We start from the raw sequence: 25,120 nt of genomic DNA, 5'->3' as shown, positions 1-25,120 counted from the left end.
TATAATAGTGCTTTAAATGTATGGTATGGATGTGGCCCCAGTATGCTAAAGTGAGAGAGGATTTCATGTTTCACATAGAGAACCATACCGCTCTAAGCCAACTCTGACTTTTGGTCAAGCTATCCTCTCAGTGCAGGCCCTGTAAGGATCATCAATATTCCAGCATGATCTTAAGAGGGCACTGTCATAGGAATGGTCTTGGCCCCCACAGCCCTACTCCACGTATGCCCGCTGCTGTCACACAGCTGCCCAGAATAGTCTCACCATCTGGTGCCCGGCTTCTCAACAATGGCTGCAGCGCAGCATCTTCCCCCCACCCCTGCTTCACAATTACAAAGAGTGAATTTAAACATCATCTCCTTTTAACTCTCCCTTCTTTTATCCTTCCCCCCCACCCGCCTGTCCCTCCCAATTCAGGGAGGTTTGTCCCTTAGCAAAGAGAGAGAGAGAGAGAGAGAGAGAGAGAGAGAGAGAGAGGAAGAGGAGGAGGATAATGTCTGCAAAGCATTTAATCTTCTGGCCAAAGAACAGCAGAGAGCAAATTAGGATTGACTCCAATTAATTTGCCTTGATGGGCAAAATCTGGAGCGCAGCCATTTCTAGGAATTAAGAACAAAGGCAGGGAGGGTAAAGTAGGTCGCTGGAGAGTTTTGTAATGGACAAGAGGGGTGCGCTGTGCCCATTTCCCTTGACGGAGGAATCAATCACCCACCAGTTCAAACTAGCTTTCAAATAGCTGTACAATTTGCAGGCTGAGTCTCACCTGCAACTGGGAGACAAGAGAATGCATTCAAGAGTCTCTATTGGGTGGATTCATTTGTGTGCGCACACAGGTAACAAATGATGGCTGAGAATGGAAGCTAAATCCAGGCTGGGAATTTCCTAAGCTTGAGCCTCTGTCTATATTGCTTTTGCTGCCCTCTTAGCCCAGTTGCCTCTACCACTTTCTCTTCCACGCCCTGATGGTGTCTCTAGAAAGGTAATTTCAGATGGAGGATGTCCTCACTATACCTTTAAAGCACATTTGAAATGTATTATTTCCCTCAAAGAATTATGGGCGCTGAAGCTTACCCCTCACAGAATTACAGTTCCCAGCAATCCTTAACACGCCACAGTGCCCAGAATTCTTTGAGGGAAATAATGTGTTCAAAGTGTGCTTTAAAAATATACCATGCACACAGTCTAAGTGTCAGAAGAAAAGGAGAGAGTGGGAAGAAAAGTTTGGATTTGATATCCCGCCTTTCACTCCCTTTAAGGAGTCTCAAAGCGGCTAACATTCTCCTTTCCCTTCCTCCCCCACAACAAACACTCTGTGAGGTGAGTGGGGCTGAGAGACTTCAGAGAAGTGTGACTAGCCCAAGGTCACCCAGCAGCTGAATGTGGAGGAGCGGAGACACGAACCCGGTTCCCCAGATTACGAGACTACCGCTCTTAATCACTACACCACACTGAATAGTATTTCCCACAAGCCACAGGGGGGCTGTTCAAACCTGTGCTAGTCCACATAGTTGACTGGGCAATATGAGGATTACTGTGAGTGTCACAGGCCAAAGCAAACAGTCTTGAGCACAAAACCCTGCTTGAGCCCCACAACACCCTCGCCCTGAAGTCTCCTCCTGTGCTAATTCTGCTAGTCCGTGTGAACTATTCTGTCCTGGCTACAGGTGGGACAGGGCATGAGAGGTGGCTCAGACTGGCAATAGTCCAGAGGTGGGCAGACTTCAGATTTGGCAGGTCTACTTTAAGATCAAGGGCAAATGGATGGTTTTCATGCTTTTAGTTAAGGATGGAGAACTTGCAGCTTGAATTTGTGTCTGATAGCAGAAAGGCCATAGCTCAGTGGCAGAACACATGCTTCCACGGGAGAAGACCAGAGGTCTGTCAGCCAGAGTATTCTGAGCCTAGAAGTTTTTTCCAGGATCATAACTGAATTGAGCTCACAAGATTGTAGTCATTGTGCCCGCTAACTTACATTTATTATGTAACTAACTTACATTTATGAATGTTAATGTGTCTACTCTAACTAAAAGTTGGCTACAAACCACGGTCCTTTTACACAGCAGTCAATTCCTGGTTACTCACACACCTTTTAATTTCAACCACCTAATTTAAGTGGGGAAAGTCATTTTGTTGAGAACAATTTTGTTAGCAGCAACTGAGACTCAGAAACCCTTGCTATAGTCCAGTTGCAAATCACCCAGAGATCTGCAAGCAAAAGCTGATGTACCGGTAGCTTCTGTCCACCTCTGGAATAGTCAGTCCAGCAACAGGTAGGGCTCAAATCACAGGACCTTGGACAGCTCCAAGCCAGAAACTTGCTCCTTTCAGGTCTTTGACTTTATTTATTTATTTATTTATTTATTTATTTATTTATTTATTGTTTTAAAATCATATACCCTTCCCAATGCATCTAAATTGCTTATAGCAATTAAAAATGAAGCAATCCCATGAACAGAATAAAACAAGAGCATATAAACAGAAACAGACTCAGCAGATAGGAACATTATAAAAATGAGGGTCAACCTTAAAATGATCATCTGCCCACCAAGATAAAGGGCATTTATTTATTTATTTATTTATTTATTTGATTGATTGATTGCCCTTCATCCAGTTACAGGGTGGTTCACAAGACAATAATATAATGCAATTTTTAAATCGTACATAAAATGTTAAATGAAACCCAGCGTTTACAACTTTTCATATTGACCCAGAATCTTAATTCTGGCAGAACTCAAGGACTCTCCTGGTTTGCAGCCTAGCCTCTTAGGCTTAGTTCTCTCTCGCTGCGCCTGGACTGTACCTTGGCTCACAGAAGAGAGGGGGATCCTGTGTCTGAAGGCTCATCCAGACAAAAAAAAAAAGGAGTCTGAATTGATGGTGGCTGACCAGAATGAGCTTGTAGTGGATAGCACAATAAAGACGTTAACCCAGCTATGTAAAAAAGAGGCAACTTTCTTGCTGGAGATCATAAGGAAAGGAATTGAAAACAAAACTGCCAATATCCTAATGCTGTTATACAAATCTATGATGCAACTGCACTTGGAATATTCTGTGTTGTTCTGGTCTCCTCACCTGAGAAAAGATATTGCAGAGCTAGAAAAGGGCAAGTAAGAACGATCAAGGAGCAGTGGCGTAGCGTGGGGGGTGCAGGGGGGGCCGGCCGCACCGGGCGCAACATCTGGGGGTTAGGGTTAGGGGGCGCAAATCCACGGGTTAGGGGGCGCAAATCCGCGGGTTAGGGGGCGCAAATTACTTGCCTTGCCCCGGGTGCTGACAACCCACGCTACGCCACTGTCAAGGAGTAACTTCCCTGTGAGGAAAGGTTGCAGCGTCTTAACCCATTTAGAGAAAAAGCAAGGAAGAGGCGAAACAATAGAGGTGTATAAAATAATGCATGGCATGGAGAAAGTGGGCAGTGGAAGGTTTTAATTCCTCTCTCGCAACCCTCAAAATTGTGGACATGCAATGAAGCTGAATGCTGAAGTACTCAGGGCAGTCAAAAGAAAATGCTTCTTCCCACAGAAGAAGAAGAAGAAGAAGAAGAAGAAGAAGAAGAAGAGTTTGGATTTTATATCCCGCTTTATCACTACCCGAAGGAGTCTCAAAGCGGCTAACATTCTCCTTTCCCTTCCTCCCCCACAACAAACACTCTGTGAGGTGAGTGGGGCTGAGAGACTTCAGAGAAGTGTGACTGGCCAAAGGTCACCCAGCAGCTGCATGTGGAAGAGCGGAGACGCAAACCCGGTTCTCCAGATTACGAGTCCACCGCTCTTAACCACTACACCACACAGTGCAAAGTTACACCGTGGAACTCACTCCCACAGGAGGCAGTGATGGGCACCAGCTTGGATGGCTTTAAAAGAGGATTTGGAGGCAAATCGTATCAACAGCTGCTGGCCATGATGGTCACACTCAGTTTCCAAGGTTCTATGCTTTTGATCACCATTTGTGGGAAACCGCAGGAGGGAGAGTGCTCTTGTGCTTGGGTTCGGCTTGTGGGCTTCTCCTAGGCACCTGTGACCACAGGATGTTGGACTAAATGGACCGTTGGCCTGATCCAGCAGGCTCTTCTTCAGTTCTTCTGCATGTTAGTGAGGTAATAATGAGTTGTTTTCTGTAGCTCCAGAGAGCTGAACCTGAACCAAGGGGTTCAAATGACAAGAAAGGATACTTTGACTGAACATTAGGAAGAACTTTATTGACATCTCAGGAGACTTTTACAAAACGCCCTTCTACCCTATCAGGGATGTTGTACAGTGTTGCCATCATGGCTGGACTTTGGGGCAAGAAGCCCAGGGCCCCATTCAGTAGAATGAGCAGGAGGACCCCCCACCACAAACATAGCAGGGGCGGCTTACTACATTTTGAAGTGATAAAATACATAACCATCTAAACAACAGCCTCCCATCAACCCATGTAAGATCATATACAATAGTTCAAAGTCTAAAATTGTATAATTGCTACACTGGGGATAGAGTAGTGGATCTCCTACACCAACAACAGATTGAACTAGATGCAGTGATGGATGGTCCATAAGGATAAATGGGGCATTGCCCCACCAACTTCGGTTTCCTCCCACTTACCTGCTTTCTTAGTTACATCTTGTCTAGTGGTGACACTGGATGTCAGATTCCTCAGCAGAGAAGAGGATGGTGGAAGTACTTGGCTCTGTCTGTCACTGTCTCTGGTGCCACTGACTGATGGGCCCTGCCTTCTGCCTCTCCAGTCTCAAGAGGCACCAGTCACTACTGACTAGATGACAGTTGAGGTGCTTCCCAAATCTACAATTAAGGCTGCGATCCTATGCACACTTAGCTGGGAGCAAGCCCCACTGAACACAGAAGTATGTAATTTAGAGTATTAGTACACACATAGCTCTGGACTGTTATCAGAGTCACGCTTCCATGTACCTGAACTTCCCTTTCACAACAAGTTTCTAACACTGATAGTTTAGTTAGCTGCTTGCTTGCTTGCTTGCTTGCTTGTTATCTGAATGTTGGCGGGAACCTTGTATTTGTTCCATCTTGCTGCCTTTATGGATTCCCAACTTCTTCCTTCAGAAGTGTAGTTGGTATTCAGTGCACCAGGCTCGTATTTCTTTGTATTGTTCAATCAAGCACCATCTAGGGGCAGGATCCATTGTCCACACCCAGCCGCAGCCTCTTCCCAGCACAGTCCCTCTTACCTCCTACGCAGTGCATTCTCACTATGTCAATATAAAATCAAACCCAAATGAAACAAAACAAGAAGAGCTAATGTGAGAGGGCTCTTGGTTCACCTATGAATAGTGACTGATGGGGATGCAGAGAGTGCAGCCAAACAGGTCGAAGAATGAGCAGCAGAGAGTACAGTTTGTGTAGGTTGTCACAGCTCCAAAAGAAAATTTGGTTTGTCTATTATAGGCAAAAACAGGGTCAGCTAATTGGTCTGTAGCAGTAGTTCAGCTCCTGGGATTTTGGATCCCAGTCTAATAATAACAACTATAATAAATGTAAAACACTTTTCTGTTTACATGCTCAAAGCATTACCAGTATAGTCCAGAAATTTATCAGAACAAAATTCAGGCACCCGAGAAAGTCACCAGTGTTTCCTAGGGCCTGTGTAGCATTAGAAACCTACACCTGCTATATCAAGATAGATAATATTTTCTGTTTTCCGATCAGAGAAAAAAGGTTTTTGACACAAAATGCATACCTGTCAGTTTTGGATACAGGTATAATTTTCTGATAACCAAGTCTTTAGTTCCACCCAGCATCATAAACATAACTGCCAGTATACAGTTGTAACTTCCAGAGCCGTGTTAGGCTGTTGCATCAAAAAGTAACACATTTATTAAGGCATAAGCTGAACCTTTCTTCAATACTGAGGACAGGATAATATCTTCCATTGCACCTGAGGGCAGGAGGCTAATTTAGGAGGGCCAGGACAGACTGTATGGCATGCACAGCTCTGTCCTCCGTCAGAGGGTAATGGCTGGGAGGCTCAGAGGGATGCTACTGCTGTCTCCCCAGCATCTGCCACCTGAAGGAGTCACCCCATTCTGCCTAGTGTTAGGGCTGGCTCTGGCATATAGAAAGATTTTTAAAAAAAACAAAAAAACAGCAAAACTACATGCTTGACAATGAATAAACTTGTGGTTAATTCATGTTAAGTGATCTAGAGTGTGCCCTGCCCTGGATAAGTGATTCATCTAGTAACTACTCAGGCTGAGCTGGGTATCCTCTGTTGTTCACACATACTATCAGCCTGGCTTATCCTCTTAGCTGAATCCTGCAGATATCCAGCACTAATTCACCCTTAAACACAGGCTTGTTGAAATTCTAAATGAAGAATAGGCAGATTATCTGCCCTGCTGGCTGCTTTTAAATGCTGAGGGACCTTGCAGAGAACTGCTGAATGTGCATATTTACAAAGGGCATCCCTCTTCCTGTTCCACCCCCCTTGCTACGCACAGGGCAGTTTAAAAAATTGTTGGCCAAATTGCTTGATTTTGATTTTGGCCTTTCCCCCTTCTCAACAGATTTCATCACACCAATTGTGGATTTTGGATCAGTAGGACTTTGTGTGCTCCCTCCCCTGACCAAAAAGACAGTTTAAAAGTAAAAGTAAAAACTGAGGATATACATTTGATCCTGGTTGCAAAGGGAGGACCCTTAAAATAACCAGATCATCTTGTTATTGCTATGTATTTCCTGGTCTCTGCACTTGGTTTCTTTACATCTCAGTGCCTTGTATGCTGCTTGGGAAAAGATGGGTGCAAGGCAGTGGAATGTGGAAGAAGAAGAAAAATCAAGCACCGCAATCAAAAGTTGCTTTTCCCCTCTAATGTGGTCTAGCATGATTGTGATACCAAGACAATGTCCCTGTTTGTCTGGGCATATAGCAACATAGCAACCTATGCCTGGACCTTAAGGATGGTTGCAGAGGTCCTGCTCATACAACCAAAGTCAGATGAGGCACAAGTGATAAGGTCTTTTCAGTGGTAGCCCCACATTTGTGGTACTTCATCCTGTATGGCTCCTCTTTCTCTCTGATTTTAAGAGAGCGCTGCTATATCAGGTCTCAGTCCCACCTAGTTCAGCACTCTGTTCTCTCAGTGGCCAACCAGCTGCCCATGAGCCTTAAAGGCCTTTTTATTTAGATTTAAATAAGTTAGACCTGATATATAGATCCACTTAAAGATGTTGTGCTGGGTTTAAAATTGTTGCTGGTTTTGTCTGATAATTTTTTACCTAGATTGCTGCACTGAATCGGGGTGTGTTTTATGCTTCTAGATTCGCATTTGCCGGAGTCCTGTTCTGGACATGGAACAGATAAGGGCAATTTGGGGTAAGGGGAACTGGGAAATTGCCTTCCCGTTTCCATTGGAATACTCAAACATCCCTAGCAGGAGATGGGAAGAGCTGCTATCTGAGATCCTGGACAGCTACTTTCAGTCAGACTAAACAATACAGACTAGATGGATGAATAGTCTGCTCAGGTATAAAGCAGCTTCCAGCATCTAGTTTGCATCAAAGGACCTGGAGAAATTGCTGCAGGATTTAAGTGGAGTGTGGAATTTCAAGTGGGATACCTGGTGAAGGGACATAGGAGATTAGAAGAAGACACTTTACCTGCCTTAGCCCATTTTTCCATTCAGTGAGATATAGCCTGGTGAACAGAGCATCTTTCCTCCCCTGCTTGTCCCAGTGCACACCTGCTGCTATATTAGGCCTTAACAGGGAAGAGACCATTTCTCCCTGAAGCGTGCCAGCACAGAGCATGGAATGGAAATAAGCAGGGGGCCTTTGGGGGCAGAGGCTCTCTGGAGGCACCAGACTCTTGTTTGTGCCTTTCAGAAAATGCTGAGCTCATTGCCCCAGGGACAGCAGCTCGCAAGCCCAGATTTCTGTCATGTTCAGGTACTAGAAGCACAGTCTAATGAAAGCCAAAGATTTAGGGCTGCTTTGTACAGGCCAACAACCACCCCCAGGTCACTCCTCACCTATCCCTGAGTACCAGGTAAAGGTAAAGGATCCCTGGACAGTTAAGTCCAGTTGAATTGGACTATGGGGAACGGTGCTCATCTCTGCTTTCAGGCCGAAGGAGCCGGCATTTGTCTGCAGTTTTTCCAGGTCATGTGGCCAGGGTGACTAAACCACTTCTGACACATGGAACACCTTGACAAGTGTCGGGGCACAGCAGTGCATTGGCACACTCCTGCTACAACTCAGCAACCACTGCAGCTCTTAAAATCCTTCAACCAACATTGTGGAAAGCACAGGGATGAAGCTTTGGAGGCTTGACATTATGCAACCCATTTATCTAGCAGAATATAAGAGCCCTGCTGGATCAGGCCAAAGGCCCATCTTGTCCTGCATCCTGTTCTTGCAGTGACCAATCTGATGCCTTTGGGAAACCTTAAAGCAGGACAAAATGCAACAGCACTTTCCTCACTTGTGACAATCACAGGCACCTTGCCTCCGACAGTGGAGGTAAAACACAGTGATCATGGCTAGTAGCCCATAGCCATTGACATTATTATGCCCAATCCTTTTTTAAAGTCACCCACAGCAATTACATTGGCGACCAACGTTGCTTCCTGTAGGAGCCATTTCCAGTTTAACTATGTGCTGTTACTTTCTTTTGTCTGCCTTAATCTTCAGCTTCGTTTGATGTCCATAAGTTCTAGCGTTAGGGGAGAGGGAGAAAAACTTGCCTCTCTCACTGCCATGCATATACCTTTCTCCTCTTCTGTCATGGGCTACTGGACTTTATTTCAGTGCACAGTCCTGTATCTGAAATGCAGGAACCAAGTAGTGGAAGCGTCTGGCGTGGACTGAAGTTTCCTCCATCATTCTAACCATAACTTCTGTTTCCCACCTCCTCAACATAGCCCAAACATCTTTAGGTATCATCAACAGGAGAAAGGCCCAGGGGGGTAAAACAGCAACAATTTCCCGTGCAGAATCTGTGCCTCAAATTATTAAAGTAGTTTAGAGGATCTGGCCTGAGCAGAAGCTGACTGTCCAATCCAGCTAGGATTTGGCCCATTCAAGAAAAATAACAAAAGAACGAGACATTTGAAAACTGAATAATGAGCAAGATCTGTGCCATAGCGACGGATGTTTGCCCCAAGGTTAGAAGCAGCCATTGTACCTGCATGCCCTGGGCATGCGGCAAATGCGTAGAGGGTGCCAGGAGATGTATCAGAACTGCAGCCACGCTGTGGAAGGGCTTAATTGGGCTAGAAAGAGAGGTGGGTGTCGAGGGCTCAGGAGAGGCTTTAAGCAAAAAGGCAGATTAATTACATTATGGGCAAGCAGCGCTGGGAACACAGAGCTGAAATCCAAGCAAAGCCGTTAATACCCTTAGTGGGGGGAAACATGTGCCAGTTAGCACACCCTCTCTCCTCCCCTCCCACTCCCCCCATCCAACACCAGAAAGCATATATCCAGCGTCCTATAGCTGCAGACACACCACAAAGTTAAAGCACACACCTGGCTCCAACAACCCTGGGCACTGGAGTTTGTTAAATGGCGATGGGAATTGCAGGCAAACTGTGAGGGGTACACTACGGTTTCCAGGATTCTTGGGAAGAAGCCGCGTACTTTATAAAGGACTGGCACTCAGAAGCAAGATTGCTACTAGCACATATAAGGAGGATGGTGTGCCTGAACAATAAAAACTTTTGGAGGTTTGATATCCTTGGAACAAAAATGTATTTTTTAAAAAAGGCCAAGGAAGACAGCTCTCACTCCAGAAGGCATGGGGTCCCCTCATGTTGCAGTTCTTTGAGCTCATTTACCCCCAAACGCTGACTTCTTCCAAGTTAAGTGTGATCTGGATCACAAGACACAACAGGCAGAAAGGCTCCCGGCAGCAGCAGCACCCTGCAGGAACGGCAAAGCCACCACACAGGACAAGGCAAGAGAAATGTAAAAGTGCCTTTTAATATAAATATATAGATACATTTGAACAGCTGACACCAGCAAAAAGGGAGGCCCAGGACTTCCATTGCGTACACATTTGTCATCCCACGTCTTGGCCAACAGATGGCCACGTGTGCTGGGAACAGAGGGGATCTCTGAACTGAGACTGGGCTGCACAGGCAAGACATCCCCTTTAGGAAAGTGCTCTCCAGCCAAATGGGACAAAACACACCTACCTCCAAAAAGCCCCTCTCCACAAGGAAAAGAATAGTGCAGAAGTATATTCAGGATATGACCTTGTGAATTGCAAGAGCATATACTACACCTTCCCCAACCTGGTGCCCTCCGGCTGTTTTTGGACCGCAACTCTCATCAGGGCTGATGGCATCGTCACCCCTAAATATCTGGAGAGCACCAGGTTGAGGAAGGCTGCCACAGACCCCCTCTCACTGGCAAAAGAGTTGATGGAGGGTGCTCCGTTTATCATCAGGTCCAAACCATCTCCCCTGCCAGCTGATCCTGGTGGGTGGAAAGCATGTCTGGAAGGGCACTGGGCTGGGAAATGACCTACCCATGGAGAAATGCTGTACTTTGGAGGCTTAAGATGTCAAAAACCCTGCAGAGAAGTAGACAGCAGATGAAACTTAAGTGACTGCTGTTATCCATGCAAAGGGTAACCTGGAGGGCTTGGACTTCTAGGGCAGAGAATTATATAATTGCCAGATAAATATACTGCAGCACCCACCTGCAGCCAGTATAGATCCCTAAGGTGTCCAAGCTCACCGGCAACAGCTGTGCTCCCACTCAACCAGGTACACAGAGTGCTGCAGGACGGGGGAAGGCTAGGACAAGAGTGCTGATGTCATGTCACATCCACACACACTACCTTTGGCACTCTCAGGGGCACTAGTCACTCAGCAAGGATGCTGTAAGCAGCTGGATGTACTGATGCCTTTCTTACTGGAATAAGGAAGCAGGGAGGCGGTGGCTTTGATATTACCCCTAGGCAGAGTTTCTTGGGTGGTACAGGATGGGGAAGGACCATGGCTCAGTGGGCGAGCATCTGCTTTGCATGCAGAAGGTCCCAGGTCCCATCCTCAGCATCTCCAGTGAGGGCTGAGGGAGACTTCCTAGCTGAAACCCCGGCGAGCTGCTGCCAGTCAGTGTGGGCAATAATGAGCTAGATGGACCAATAGTACAAGGCAGCTTCCTATGTTCCTAGCATGAAGGGCTGGGGAGCAATGGAGACGGACACAAGGGGCAGTGTAGGCAGGAGGACAGGGCACTAGAGCTGCCGCAAAGTGCCGGCTGGTAAAAGTAGGGCACACAGGGACAGGAAGAGCACCATTAGCCCAACCCAGCCTCTTGGAGCAGGGCAAGACACAAGGCAGGCAAGCCCATGGCATCCTGCCTCTTCCACCCAGTGGGCCTTGTGCCCCCGTCATCAGGACACGCGGAGCACCGCTGCCGACTGCCAGGCCCGATCCCAATTTCCCTGGCAGGCAGCGGTGCTGGGCCACTGGTCTGCACTGTGGTGGACAGGAGGGAGGGAGGCCTCCCACTGCTCCCTAGCTAGGCAAAGGGCACCAAAGCCAAGAGAGCCACAAGAGTCAGGCTGCCCACAAAGCTGGGCCGAGGCAGCCAGGCTTCCCCCCGCAAGGTCTCCTTGTTGGTCTCATCCATATCCGAAGCCCTCCCGCTGCCGGCCAGCTGGGCCCGTGAGCTGCAGAGGTCGTGAAGGTTGCCTTGGAACTGGATCTTCCGGGACTCCTGCCGAAGCGACTCCCAGATTTTCGCTGCCTCCTCGGGGCACCTGGACAGAACCTGGGTGGCACAGGTGTGGAAGTCATCCCAGGACCTGCAAGAAGAGGAATCTGCATGAGGAGCAAGCAAGGCACCCCCGAGAAGCAGAAGCAGCAACAGGGGAGCTTCAGCTAGGCCTGAGGTGAGGAAGCGGTGGGCCCCCGGATGTGGCTGGGACACCAACCCCAATCAGCCCCAGCCAGAATGGTGAATGGCATCCTTTGCCAGGTGTTCTGGATGACAACTCTCATCAGCCCAGCCTGGCTGTTGGGCACCTGGTTGGCTTAACCACATAGCTGATGGCTACAGACCTGCCCCTATGACTACAGTTGCTCTGCAGCAATCTTTAAAAACCACTGAGAGTCTGTGTGGGGTAGTGATTAGACTGCTGAGCTAAGACTGAAAGGAGCCAGGTTCAAACCCCACTGAGCCACGATGTTGATTGGTTGATCCTGCTTGTGTATTTCCAATGGGCATCTAGCTGGCTACTGTAGGAACAGGATGCTGAACTACATGGGTCTTTGATCAAGCAGGGGTAGAAGAAGAGCCATAATGGATCAAAGCAAAGGCCTACCTGGTCCAGCAGGCAACCAGATGCCTATGAGAAGCCCACAAGCAGGTCAAGAGGGCAACAGTTGTCTCCTGCTGTTGTTTCCCAGTAACTGGTGTTCTTCCTCTGAGATTCTATATACCCACCGCCATAGCCTAGCTGTGATGTCAAATGGCTGCAGTGTGGCATCCAGCCTCAGAGAGCTACAATTCCCAGAGTGGCTTAACAATCCATCCCTCTTCCCAGGGAACTCTGGGAATTGTAGCTCTGAGAGGAGAACAGAGGGGCTCCTATCAGCTCTCAGCACCCTTAGCAAACTACCATTCCCAGGATTCTTTGTGGGGGGGGGAACCATGACTCTTAAAGGCGGCATGATACAGATTTAAATGAATTGTGTAGATGTGGCCATAGTATTATGTTCTATAAGGCAGCTGTCTGTCATGACCCACTATGGGCGTTCTTATCTAGGTATTTGGGAGAAGGATCCTGTACTCACTTGCAGATGATGTCCAGCTCCTGCTGCTCCTGGATGCTATCGTCATCCGGCTGCTGCTCCTGCTGTGCACTTTGAGCCATGCTGTCCCCAAGGCTGATGAGGCACTCAGCAAAACCTTTGTAGATGGTGTTACACTTACTGCCGGCCACACTCACCGGCTCCTCGGACAGAACTGTAGAGGGAAACAAGCAACACTCAGCTTGTATCATCTCTAACACAGAGGGGCAACCTGTGTCCCCAAGGGTCACGTACGGCTCGTACTTCGGTTCATGTGGCCTTCAGCATAGCCTGAAGCCACCTTGGTCCATCTCATCAGGCTTCCTCCCTTCCTTGCTATGCATTTCCTCCTTGTTTTTTTCTGGCTTTTAAAAACATTTCCCGATATTTCTATGTACTTTTGGAACAAGTGGGAAGGGTGGCATGTTCCTTAGTACAAAATAATTAGACATTTTGTTTTGGATTCTGCCCCTCAGTTTCATTGGTTTTCCCCCAAAACTGTGAGAAAACAAATTTGCAGACTTTAGTCACATTAAGTGTGCACATCTGTGCATTTTACATATAACACTAAAGTGAGAGTGGAGTTCTTGTAATAAGAATAAGAAAATGCTAAAGACTACCTGTCATAACAAGGATTGGTTAACTTTACAATATAGTCAGCAAATGCTCATCTTAGAAAACCTCCTAAATATGGAAAGTCTGAAAAACAGGCAAATCTAATTAAATTGGTCTGGTCAAATTGATTCAAAGCCAGATGACAAATCAGCTTTAAAAACCTTCTTTAAATCACTAGACAGACCTCATAGTGCACCCATACTGGTTTAAAATATATATAGGTGCCAGTACCAGCAGTCACAGTAATTCTGACCTTGCTGCCGTCGGGACCTCTTGTTAAGATGCTAGTCTGACGGCACCCACACAGACACCCTCCATTAAAGCTGACTTGGACCAGTCTTGGCTGGGAGACACTTACCTACTCAAGGCTGACAGAGAAAACACAGTAAGATGTCCGCAAAGTAGAAAAATGATTAATATTTTAAGTGAGCTGGCCTAGTTCAGTCTGATCAAAACACATCCTTAGGCTGCCTCACTCCTCTGAACACACCAGCAGGAAAAGGAACAGCCAGAAGATTTGAACAGCAAAGCCGACGAAGATGGGATTCCCCTCGGAACTGGCAGGGGAGCCCCCAAGAAGCTGATTAGCAAACTCTGAAACTGCTCTCATCTCTGATGACTTCTGGCCTAGGCAGATGTAATGGGAACAGGCTGAATCAGGTCCAGAATGACAAAGGCCTCCAGTCCCCATCTGCACTATACATTTTTAAGCAGTATCGTACCACTTTGAACAGTTGTGGCTTCCCCAAAGGAATGCTGGGAACTGTAGTTTGTTAAGGGTGCTGAGGGTGGTTAGGAGATATATATTCCCCTCACAGAGCTATAATTCCTAGAGTTCCTTGGGAAGAGGGACAGATTGTTAAACCACCCTGAGAATTATTCAGAACTTTATTTTTTTGTTTGTGTGCAAGTACTAGGAGTGTGCTATCTGCCTATAGAAGGGCAGTAGGTTAAAGGACAGAGGGCAGTTGTTTGGGGCAAAGTGCAGAAAATCAATAGAAGGTTCAGCACCCCAAGGATCTCCACTTTCATTTTAACAAAAGAAGTTTCTAGTCCTTAAGTTGTGGAGTTATGCTCAGGAGTGTGGGGGCCATGCCTCATGAAGCCTGAAAAGCCAGAAAGAGAAGCAAGCCAACCTGTACGGTGGTACCTCAGGTTACATACGCTTCAGGTTACATATGCTTCAGGTTACAGACTCTGCTAACCCAGAAATAGTACCTCAGGTTAAGAACTTTGCTTCAGGATGAGAACAGAAATCGTGCTCTGGCGGCGCAGCGGCAGCAGGAGGCCCCATTAGCTAAAGTGGTGCTTCAGGTTAAGAACAGTTTCAGGTTAAGAATGGACCTCCAAAACGAATTAAGTACTTAACCCGAGGTACCACTGTATTTGCAATAACAAAGAACTGGGATCTAGTGCCCTGCATACATTCTTGCCCTCCTGCCATTACCGCTATGTCACCAGTAGTGCAACAACGACAGGCACATCTCAGCGAAACAGCAGCCAGGCATCTTCCCATGCTGCCCAATGGGACCAAGCACAGGGATGTAGGTGAAGAGCAAATTTCGAACAAAAAGCAATTCACATGCTACGTTATATCACTTGTACAGAGTGATAGAAACCTCAAGGGCTAGTAACCCATGTCTTCGTTTTAAATGCAAGATGCCCATGTCATGATTCTTAAAAGATGCTGCTGTAAGAATTCAAACTTCCCCAGATTGCACATTAGAAGATAAAAAGAGCCTGCTGGATCAGAACAACAGCTCATCTCCCAGTGGCCAACCAGATGCCTATGAAAAGCCCAAAAGCATAACCTGAGTGCACTAGCGCTCTCCCCACTAAGGGGGACATTGCCACCATGGCTATCGCTGCATGCAGATGATAGGGTATTTGCCACGCACGTTTACTGTTGAGTAACCTTGCAAGAAGCTATGCAACAACCTTTGCTGGTCACCCAGGGCAACCCGCCAATTCAGGATGGGAAGTCTGTCACACCCGCAGGTGGCAAGCCATATGTCAGCTTGAGCCCATAGTCCCACCATGAGATTAGCATTAATCAAATGAAAGTCACATTGCAACTCAAGGACTCTAATTATTTATTTAAAGATGTTTTAACCTCTACGTCCATGAGGTTGGCACAGAGCTAGCAGTGTCACTCCAGATTTTTAGGGTCCCTCTCTGTGAGCCCATCACTTTGCTGCTGTCAATTCTGTCATTTGCCTGCCCATACTCTTGCCCAGAAAGAGAGGGCAAAGCAAGGAGGAGAGAAGGTGGAACAGAGGAGTCCGAACCCCAATGGTTGCAGAGGAAGTCACTGGTGGAGCGTGAAAGATGACGAATAGCAAACTTATAAAGTTTCTGCTCCATGGTCTCACCCAGATTCGGAGGCACTGATACATCTCCTTGCCAAATGTGCAAGGGACCAGGTACATGTGCACTGGTATAGCTCCCTGTCAAGGGCACAAGGGAGCCTAGGTATACCTCTGCTCATCCCTACTCTAGGGATTAGTCAAATGTGGGATAAGCAGCCTCATATAACTAACATTTTTAAGTCTAATTAATGCATGAAGGGGTTAAGACCACAGAGTAAGCTGTCCTGCCAGGCTTAACTCATCTTGGGAGGGACAATCAAGACTTTGTTCCTCTTCAGTGTACTGGATGAACTCAGCATGTGAAGAGGCCAAGATGGTTGTTCCAGATTAGCTGCATGGCTCTCACAAGCCATTCTTGGGTTCCTATACCAATAATTTATGAACTTCCACCATCTTGGAACTAAACTAAGTCTTACTGCCTGTGCAACTTTTCTGACTGATGTATAGAAAAAGCACATGAACCTGACCTTTGAAGAGTGTAAGTAAACCAATTTTAAACTTACCAAATGTGTGGTCTTTTCCTACGCTGGGTGAAGAGGGAAATTTTGGAATTCAGAAAGGCATATTTAAAAGGTCTAACAACCTATACTTCTATGTTTTACTTTGCTGCGTATTTTGTGATTTTAAATCTCTGCTGGGGTTCTTTGATAAAAAAGTACTTGCCCCAAACTCGGATCTTGGCATCCAGGAATTCTTCTTTATACTGCCCCTTGAGCCTTCATAATACGGCTGATGATCATGATGATTATAAATGGTAACACCTAGTTTTAGCCTGTTTTGTGGCTGTGTTGATAGGAAGTGCAGAGATCTAAATTCTAATCCTGCTTTCTCTCCCCCTCCACCTCCCAACCTTTGCATGAAGTTTGTAACTTAAAAAAAAGGGGGGGGAGGGAGTTCAGAGCATATACTGTGAATGCAGAAGGTCTCAAGTTCAATCTAAGCATCTTTAGCTCAAAGCCTTTCAGGTAACAGAACTACCTTCTGCTTCTAAAGCATGTGGTTTGCCACTGAGTTATGACTCATTGGCTAGAAGGCTCAGTGGCCTCACGGTAGAAGGCAGTGCCATAAGCTACTTTTACTGTTCTTCTCTGTGAAGAACTGAAAGCCTAAATATTCCAGTGCCCATAATATTCAAAGCAATAAAATAATTATTTGGAACCCACAGATGCGCAGTGACCTGAAGCAAGTAGAGGCTGCTGCTTTAGGTGGCAGATTTTGGATGCCGCTCGGGGGGGGGGGGATCTGATTTGTGGCAGAGTCTGCTGTAACATTCTCTCAATTGAGCGACATATAGACAAACAGGAGCTGAGTAAGGGCACAGTTGTGGAAGAATGCACAGGTCCCATTTAAACCAATGATGGTTTTGCAGGGGAACATCTAGTAAGTAGGGACGCGGGTGGCGCTGTGGGTAAAAGCCTCAGCGCCTAGGGCTTGCCAATCGAAAGGTCGGCGGTTCGAATCCCCGCAGCGGGGTGCGCTCCCGCTGCTCGGTCCCAGCGCCTGCCAACCTAGCAGTTTGAAAGCACCCCCGGGTGCAAGTAGATAAATAGGGACCGCTTACTGGCGGGAAGGTAAACGGCGTTTCCGTGTGCTGCGCTGGCTCACCAGATGCAGCTTGTCACGCTGGCCATGTGACCCGGAAGTGTCTCTGGACAGCGCTGGCCCCCGGCCTATAGAGTGAGATGAGCGCACAACCCCAGAGTCTGTCAAGACTGGCCCGTACGGGCAGGGGTACCTTTACCTTTACCTATCTAGTAAGTAGGTTGTGGCCCATGTGAATTAAAGAAAGAGAGTGGGGCTTGTCATGGGATTATTCATGTTGGGTATCAAAATATCTGATGCTGGCTCTTTTGGGATCTCTTGTGAAACTCAAGTAACATGCCAACACTTATCTGTATCAAGTTGCTACTGAAACTATGTGGACTGAGTTTTCTGCTTTCCAAGCAACGAAAAGGACGACTGACTTTGGGACTTAGGCTAAAATCCTACACCCACATACTTGGGTATAAGCCCCATAGGATTAACTTTTGAGTATAGGCCTGCACTGTTATTTACTTAGCAATCCACTGTCAATATCTCATTGAAATGAATGAAGCTAGGCTGTGTCCATTAGCTATAATTAACAGCCTATTGAAACCTATTTCTAGCACCAGGATTCTGTACTGGAAAATTTCAAGTAAAGTCTAGAATCAACCAAAAGGATGGTAAACAGGATAAAGCATAAAAATAAAAAGCAACAGAAGCATATTTAAACACATAACACAGATGGGCATAAATGCATAATGGATTTCCAGTTACAGAACTTGGGATTCTGGTTGAAATTTAGTACAGGATTATTATGCTTGATCCTGCAAGCATCTGGGGGTGGGAAGGAGACTCATTTGACACAATTTAAACCTTTTGCACCAAATCTGGAAGCCAAATTTCAGACTGAAATTCAGTAATAAAACTGGCTAATTTATGTTTCTCACTCTAAATCAGGAAGAGGTTCAATATGAGAAATAATATGTTCTGTGCCATGTACTTTGATATTTTTTGTAGTTTTTAAGTTTTTTTCATTATTATTATTAAGGAATTTTATTTTGTAATTTTGGTTGTCTGTATTTATATGTATTTGTTTAAAGCAAAATAAAAGTATTATATATATATATATATATATATATATATATATATATGGAGCTGAACTTGGTGCTACAAGTATAGGTTGCAAATGTAAACACACTGCTCCAACCCCTAGTGGGGAGGAGGGGGTTGGAGATTAAAGAAAATGAACTCCCTCCTAACCATTAGCATCTAAAGAAAAGTTTGCTATGGGGTGGGAGATGCCATCCATAGAACATTCTGTGGGCATACAAATACACAACAGGAATTTAGAACTATTCCAAATCCAGCCAAAGAAGGCACTTTACATGAAGGAATACTCCACGTTTCCATACCCAAATGTTCTGGTACTTAATGGCTGAATTCTGCCATTTAACTTCCCAGAACATTGTGTTTTATCCAATAATTTCCCCAAATGTGTATTTCAATTAGGATGAGCGGCTGCAGCTTCCTGGAGCCACAAAAAATTCTACCTAACACTTTCTGAAGAAATCTTTTTAAAACAAATTGCATCTTTCATATGCTTCACATCAATGAGAACTTCTACTTCAGCAATCATTCATCCATAATAAATGCCCTGAATTTTTCTAGAGAGGACCTGGCTCTTCTCAACTGACACCAGGGATGGGAAATCCATGGCCTTCCAGAGATTATTGAGACTGCACCTCCTGCAAGACCCAGCGAGCTAGCATGATGATGGTAGTGGTGCAATATATAGAGGGCCACAGGTTGCCCATCCCTGTCTTAGAATCACAGGGTCAGAAGGCCCCTACAGTCAACACTGATGAATAAATATTCCATCTCTCTCTCTCTCTCTCTCTCTCTCTCTCTCTCTCTCTCTCACACACACACACACACACACACACACACCACAAACAATGTCAGCTTGTAGAATGGGGAGTCTGTGGCCCTCCAGGCACTGTTGGATTCCAATTCCCATTAACCCCGGTGGGTAGAGTCCAACAACATCTGGAGAGCCACAGGCTCCCCATCCCGTTTCAAAACTTCTTGGTATAGTGCAGTGCATGAGCATCTTCTTCTATAATGGCTTACCGTCTATGGACCATGCACTGACTTCTAGGGTGTCTGTCTGCACAGCAAATCCCAAAGATGATGGTTCCTTAGCATTGTACCACATTAATTGTATATGGAAAGGAAGGCTGAGCTTGAAGTGTGTGTTACCTTTGTGGTCTGAAGCATACAGATAGCAGAGAAAGAGATGGGACCCCTCTATGGGCAACAGGAAAAAGAGAAAGCTGTACAAATTCCCCCCTTAAAATATAGGTCCCTCTCCAATCAAGAGACAGGCATAGAAAGGGGGGCAGAAAAATCGTAAATAGCCAAAGGTGGACGAAGACAATTGTTGCTGAGATTGCATTCATGTCTGCTTCTTTCTTTGTTGCCACCAATTTATTAATACCAGTTCCTGAGCAACACTTGGAAGAAAAGTCCCTTATTAGATATCTCAGAGGCTGCTGACTCTATAAAAGGCTGAGAGAGCTCCTTCATGGCTTGTCCAGATCTTATTTGGTGGAATAATGAAAGAAAAGACGACCCAGTGGCCCCATAATAGAATAGATAGATACTTCATGCTCACGAGCATAATATTAAAATGTCTTTTTTAAAAAGGGAGGATGGAACTACAGAATACTCCTTCTCTAACACACACACACACAATTATGGCATAGCTACAGCACAGACTTGACACTGATTTAATTGTCATTTCCTCTACTGATTTTTAACTTCTGGGAGGAGAGAGGCTAGGTATCTCCTGGGAATTTTCTGTGCTCTCACCAAAACTACAGTTCCCAGGATTTTTTCGGAGGGAACCATGACATTTAAAACTGGTGTACAACACACCAGTGTACACCACAGTGTACATTTAAATCTGGAGTACACACACACACACACTTACAGAGAGAGAGGGATTTGAGGTGTAGATAGAGGTGGACAGATCTGTCAATTTTTTGTTTCTCTTATTTTCTCCTTTTTTCCTAATCTTAAATTCAACTCTCCGTACTTCGGCATCAGTTTGTGAATTTTGTTTAAGCCCTCATGAAAAGTCACCAGTATTTTAGTGCACATTATCCTGATTTGTTTATACAATTTCCCCTAGAAACACATTTTTGCAAGCAATTTCCCCATTTGTATTCGTTTTTCACTTGTTTATACATTTTACTCTAGAATATAGAGTTCTGTGGACACTACTTGGCCAGAGGGCTGCATCACAAAAATTGGAGAGGTGCAATTTTAGAAGGATGGCTATGTTGCAGTTTGCGTATTATTTCAGAAAGTGTGAATTAAGTAGATTCACGTAAAATGCCAAGCAAATTTCTCCCCCTTCCAATGTGTACTACTACTACTACTACTTTATTATTTGTACCCTGCCCATCTGACTGGGTTGCCCCAGCCACTCTGGGTGGCTTACACATAATAAAACATTAAACCTTAAAAAGCTTCCCTATACAGGGCTGCCTTCAGATGTTTCCTAAATGTTATATAATTACTCATCTCCTTAAAATCTGATGGGAGGGCATTCCACAGGGTGGGCGCCACTACCAAGAAGGCCCTCTTCCTGGTTCCCTGTAACCTCACTTCTCACAGTGTGGAAACTGCCAGAAGGCCCTCGGTGCTGGATCTCAGTGTCCGGGCTGGATGATGGGGGTGGAGACGCTCCTTCGGATATACTGGGCCAAGGCTGTTTAGGGCTTTAAAGGTCAGCACCACCAACACTTTGAATTGTGCTCGGAAATGTACTGGGAGCCAATGTAGGTCTTTCAGAACCTGTGTTGTTATATGCCCACATATTAACCAACAGGAACAAGGTGAGTCAACAAATCACAGATTTGTAAAGCTTCCTAATTACCTCACTGCCTGTCGGTCACTGGGAACATTGCCCTGACGTTGGAGAGGGGGCAGAACAAGAGTGTACTCAGTCTCAAATGTCAGCTGCACTGCAAATCCTCATTCATTCTTGTCCTTTCCAAACTGATACTGCCACACCCCAGGCTGGGCAAAAACCAGAGAGTGCCACTATGGCAGGGCCAGAAGACAGATTGACAGCACAACCCTAGGCATATATACTCAGAAGTAAGTACTGTTGAACTCAGGTAAATGTCTACAGGATCACAGCCTAAGAGGATAACCAAAACAAGGTGTGAAATATTCCATGAATAGTTATGCCAGCTTTTGCCAACTATTTCTGATTATTACAAATAACCAACTACAACAGATGTTCTAGAGATGATCTTGCAATTTATGCTTGAATGTGAGGGATCACAGCTCAGGGGCAGATCACATGCTTTGCATGCTGAAGGCCTGACATTCAATCCCTTAGCAAATCTCCAGGTAAAAGGGTCAGGTAGAACAGACAACCAGCCTGGGATCCTGAAGATCAGCTACCAGACTACACAACAAAGCAGCTAGATTAACAGACTGGAAGCCAGGAGATCTGGGTTCAAACCTTTGCTCAGTCATGAAGTCTCCTGGGTGATGCTGAACTAGCCACACTCTCAGTTTAGCCCACTTCACAGGGTTGTTGTGATGATAAAATGGGAAGAAAGGATGGAAGAAAAATAGCACATCATAATATGGCAGCTTCCTGTATTCCAAGTAAGTCCATCAGTCCATCTAACTCAGAATTTTGTGCACCAGGGATTCCCAATCTCTTCCCCACATGGACCACCTGAAAATTGCAGAGGACCTTGGCAGACCACTTAAGGGTTTTTCTGACAATTGTAGCAACTATAATGTGCTGTGCTGAAGTCTGAATACAACTGGTAGTCCATGGACCAGCTTGGGAACCTCTGAACTACACTCAGGGTTTCACTCTGAGGTCTCTCTCAGCCCCACCTGGGGATGCCAAGGAGTCAGCCTGAGACCTTCCAGATGCAAAGCAGATGCTCTAACCACTGAGCTACAGCCTTTCCCCTAATGATAAATAATTAATGCTGGGCTAGAGGAACAAACAAAGGATTGTAATTAACTAACTTTTGCTCAGGGTAGATGCACTGAAACAAACAGTCCTACATCAGTAATGTTCATTAATTTTAACAGGTCTAGACGGGTGGAATGCAACATACTTTGCAATACAATCAGAAGCAACAATTGCTGGAATTGTTGCCTCCCCCCCGCCCATCCACAGATACATCACTGCAACTGAGGGCACATTGGGGTCACTGACCATCTTTTCAGCATCAGGAAATAACTCTATGCCAGTTATGCCAAGCTCAACTGAAACGCCACGATTCAAGCCACAATGAAAACTCCATCCGTCTGAAAAGACGTTGCCAAGCTGAGCTAAAGACAGCTCCAACTCCACCAGTAAACCCCCAGGGGATCCATTCTGGGCAATTGTATGGCAATGTGGTGCCCTCTTGCTCCAGATTCCAGATTAACAAGGACACCCTGCTTCTCTCTCTCACACACACACACACTCATTAAAAGTGCTGCCACAACAAACCTGTTAGTCTTTTAAGGGGCCATTAGACTTTCTGTTATGCGTGCTGTAGCAGACTGGCACAGCTACCACCCCCACCCCAGAACAAATTCAAAATACCAGTCCACCCATAGGAAGGCATTTGAAAGGGGGGGGGGGAGGAAAAAGGAAATAAATTTAACCCCTTTTTCTCCACCTTGATCATGTAAAAAAAAAGTGGGGGGGGGGGGAGGAAGAAGAGTGCTTTCAACATGGGAAGCAATCTGTTAGAAATATTGGATTGTACCCAAGCAAGTTATACTCCTAGTACGTAGACACATTGAGATTGATGGACCTAAGTCATGTCAGTTAATTCCAGTAAGTCTACTCTGCGTAGGGGTAACACTGGATACAACCACAATGTAGGATTCCACATCCTTTGTTTGCCAACGTGACGGAGGATGCAGCTGTGCCAAACTTCTCCAACCTGCTGCTCCCCCAGATGTTCATTGGACTCTAACTCCCACCTGCCCCTACATGCCGCATGGTCAGAGATGATGGGAGTTGTAGTCCAACAACATCTGAAAGGCACTGGGTTGGAGAAGGCTGATCCATACCACCAGAAAACGGACCGGTTGTTGGAGACCGTGGTGCTGAAGAAAAGGCACCGCGGGAGAGGGCTTCCTTCCATACGAGCGCGCAGGGTTGCTAAGGTGCAGGAGAACAAACTGGCGAGCCAGAGGTCTCCCCTGCTGGCCTGGCAACGCACCCGGGGTTTGAGGGGAGGATCGGAACGCTGGTCTCCGGTGTTCACACACTTAGGAGAAGGCGCGCACGGCGCCTCCATTCATAGCAGGCAGACCGCAGACAGGAAGCAGGGAGATCCTCCCGGCGCGGAGCCCTGGGCTGGGGGAGGGAGAGAGCCAGTCTAAAGCGCTCCGAGCTTTGCAGGGCAGGACTTGGAGGCCGATGTTCTGGGTCCTATTTAGCAGGATGAGCTGAGGGTCCCTTACATCCTTAAGGGACCCTTAATCCCCTTAAATGGGGCTTACATCCTTAAGTAATGCACTTTTGCCATTAGATCACAAAAATAGATGCACCGGCGCGCGGCTGCAGAACCAAGCAGCAGCATCTTCACGAACACTTGCCACAGAATTGTAGAGTTGGAAGGCACTCCAAGGGTCATTCAGTCCAACCCCCTGCAATGCAGGAATCTCAACTAAAGCATCCGGGACAGAAAGCCACCCAACCTCTGCTTAGAAACCCCCGAGGAAGGAGAGTCTGCCGCCTCTCATGGGAGTCTGCTCCACTGTCAAACAGCTCATACTGTCAGGAAGTTCTTCCTGATGTTTAGTCGGAATTCTCTTTCTTGTAACTTGAATCCATTGCTTTGGGTCCTAGCCTCCGGAGCAGCAGAAAACAAGCTTGCTCCATCCTCCCTGGGGCAGCCCTTTAGATATTTGAAAATGGCTATCTTATCTCCTCTCAGTCTCCTCTTCTCCAGGCTAAACATACCCAGCTCCCTCAACGGTTCCTCATAAGGCTTGGTTTCCAGGCCCATTATCATCTTGATCACACTCCCTTGCACATGTTCCAGCTTGTCAATCTTCTTAAATTGTGGTGCCCAGAACTGAACACAGTATTCCAGGTGTGGACTGACCAAGGCAGAATAGAGCGGTCCTATGACTTCCCTTATTCGGGACACTATACTTCTGTTGATACAGCCTAGAATAGCATTAGCCTTTTCTGCTGCTGCATCACACTGGGGACTCACGCTCAGCTTGTGCTCTACTAAGACCCCTAGTTCCTTTCCGCATGTCCTACTGGCAATCCAGGTGTCCGCCGCCTTATAACTGTGCAACTGGTTCTTCCTGCCTAAGTGTAGAACCTGACATTTGTCCCTATGGAAAATCATTTTGCTTGTTTTGGCCCCGTTCTTTCATCGCGAGCATCACACACACGTGCAGCCCAAGCCGATCCGCGCCCCCTGGGACACAAGCCCCGCTCCCGAGATACCAAGCAGGCGCAGCGAGGCTCGCGGTCTTCCTTTGCTCGAAAGACTTTGCGCGCCTCTCTCCTGCCCCCTTTGCACGCTCCTCCAAGCGCCGGGCTGCCCTCTCCCCCCACCCCTTACGCGGCTGGCAGCTTGCACACTCAACTCCCTCGCCTTGCCTCTTGCACTCCCGTTGCACACTCGCCGCCCTGCTTAGACGCGAGCGCACATCTCGGATACTCACCCAGGTGCAGCGGGAGCAACAGCGCCAAGGACCCCAGCAGCGCCCCGCAGCCCATGGTGGTGCCGGCGCCCAGTTCCAGCGGCAGCAGCGGCTCAGTGCGGAGCCAGGCGGGAGAGCAAGAAGC

The 25,120-nt window shown here is 46.5% G+C and overlaps 1 protein-coding gene across 1 annotated transcript; it reads right to left on the bottom strand.

Moving 5' to 3' along the window:
• Positions 1-9,912: 9,912 nt before the first annotated feature.
• NRN1L (neuritin 1 like) lies at positions 9,913-25,091 on the bottom strand. The gene is made up of 3 exons (XM_028739721.2): positions 24,997-25,091; positions 12,761-12,932; positions 9,913-11,769 (listed from the first exon to the last, which is right to left on the bottom strand). The coding sequence occupies exons 1-3, from the start codon at positions 25,049-25,051 to the stop codon at positions 11,484-11,486; spliced, it is 513 nt and encodes a 170-aa protein (XP_028595554.2). The 5' UTR covers positions 25,052-25,091; the 3' UTR covers positions 9,913-11,483.
• Positions 25,092-25,120: the final 29 nt, after the last annotated feature.

Source organism: Podarcis muralis, chromosome 7, assembly GCF_964188315.1.
Source record: "Podarcis muralis chromosome 7, rPodMur119.hap1.1, whole genome shotgun sequence".
NCBI lineage: Eukaryota > Metazoa > Chordata > Lepidosauria > Squamata > Lacertidae > Podarcis > Podarcis muralis.
The sequence above is the reverse complement of the archived record's forward strand: the minus strand, read 5'-3'. Positions and strand labels throughout refer to the sequence as shown.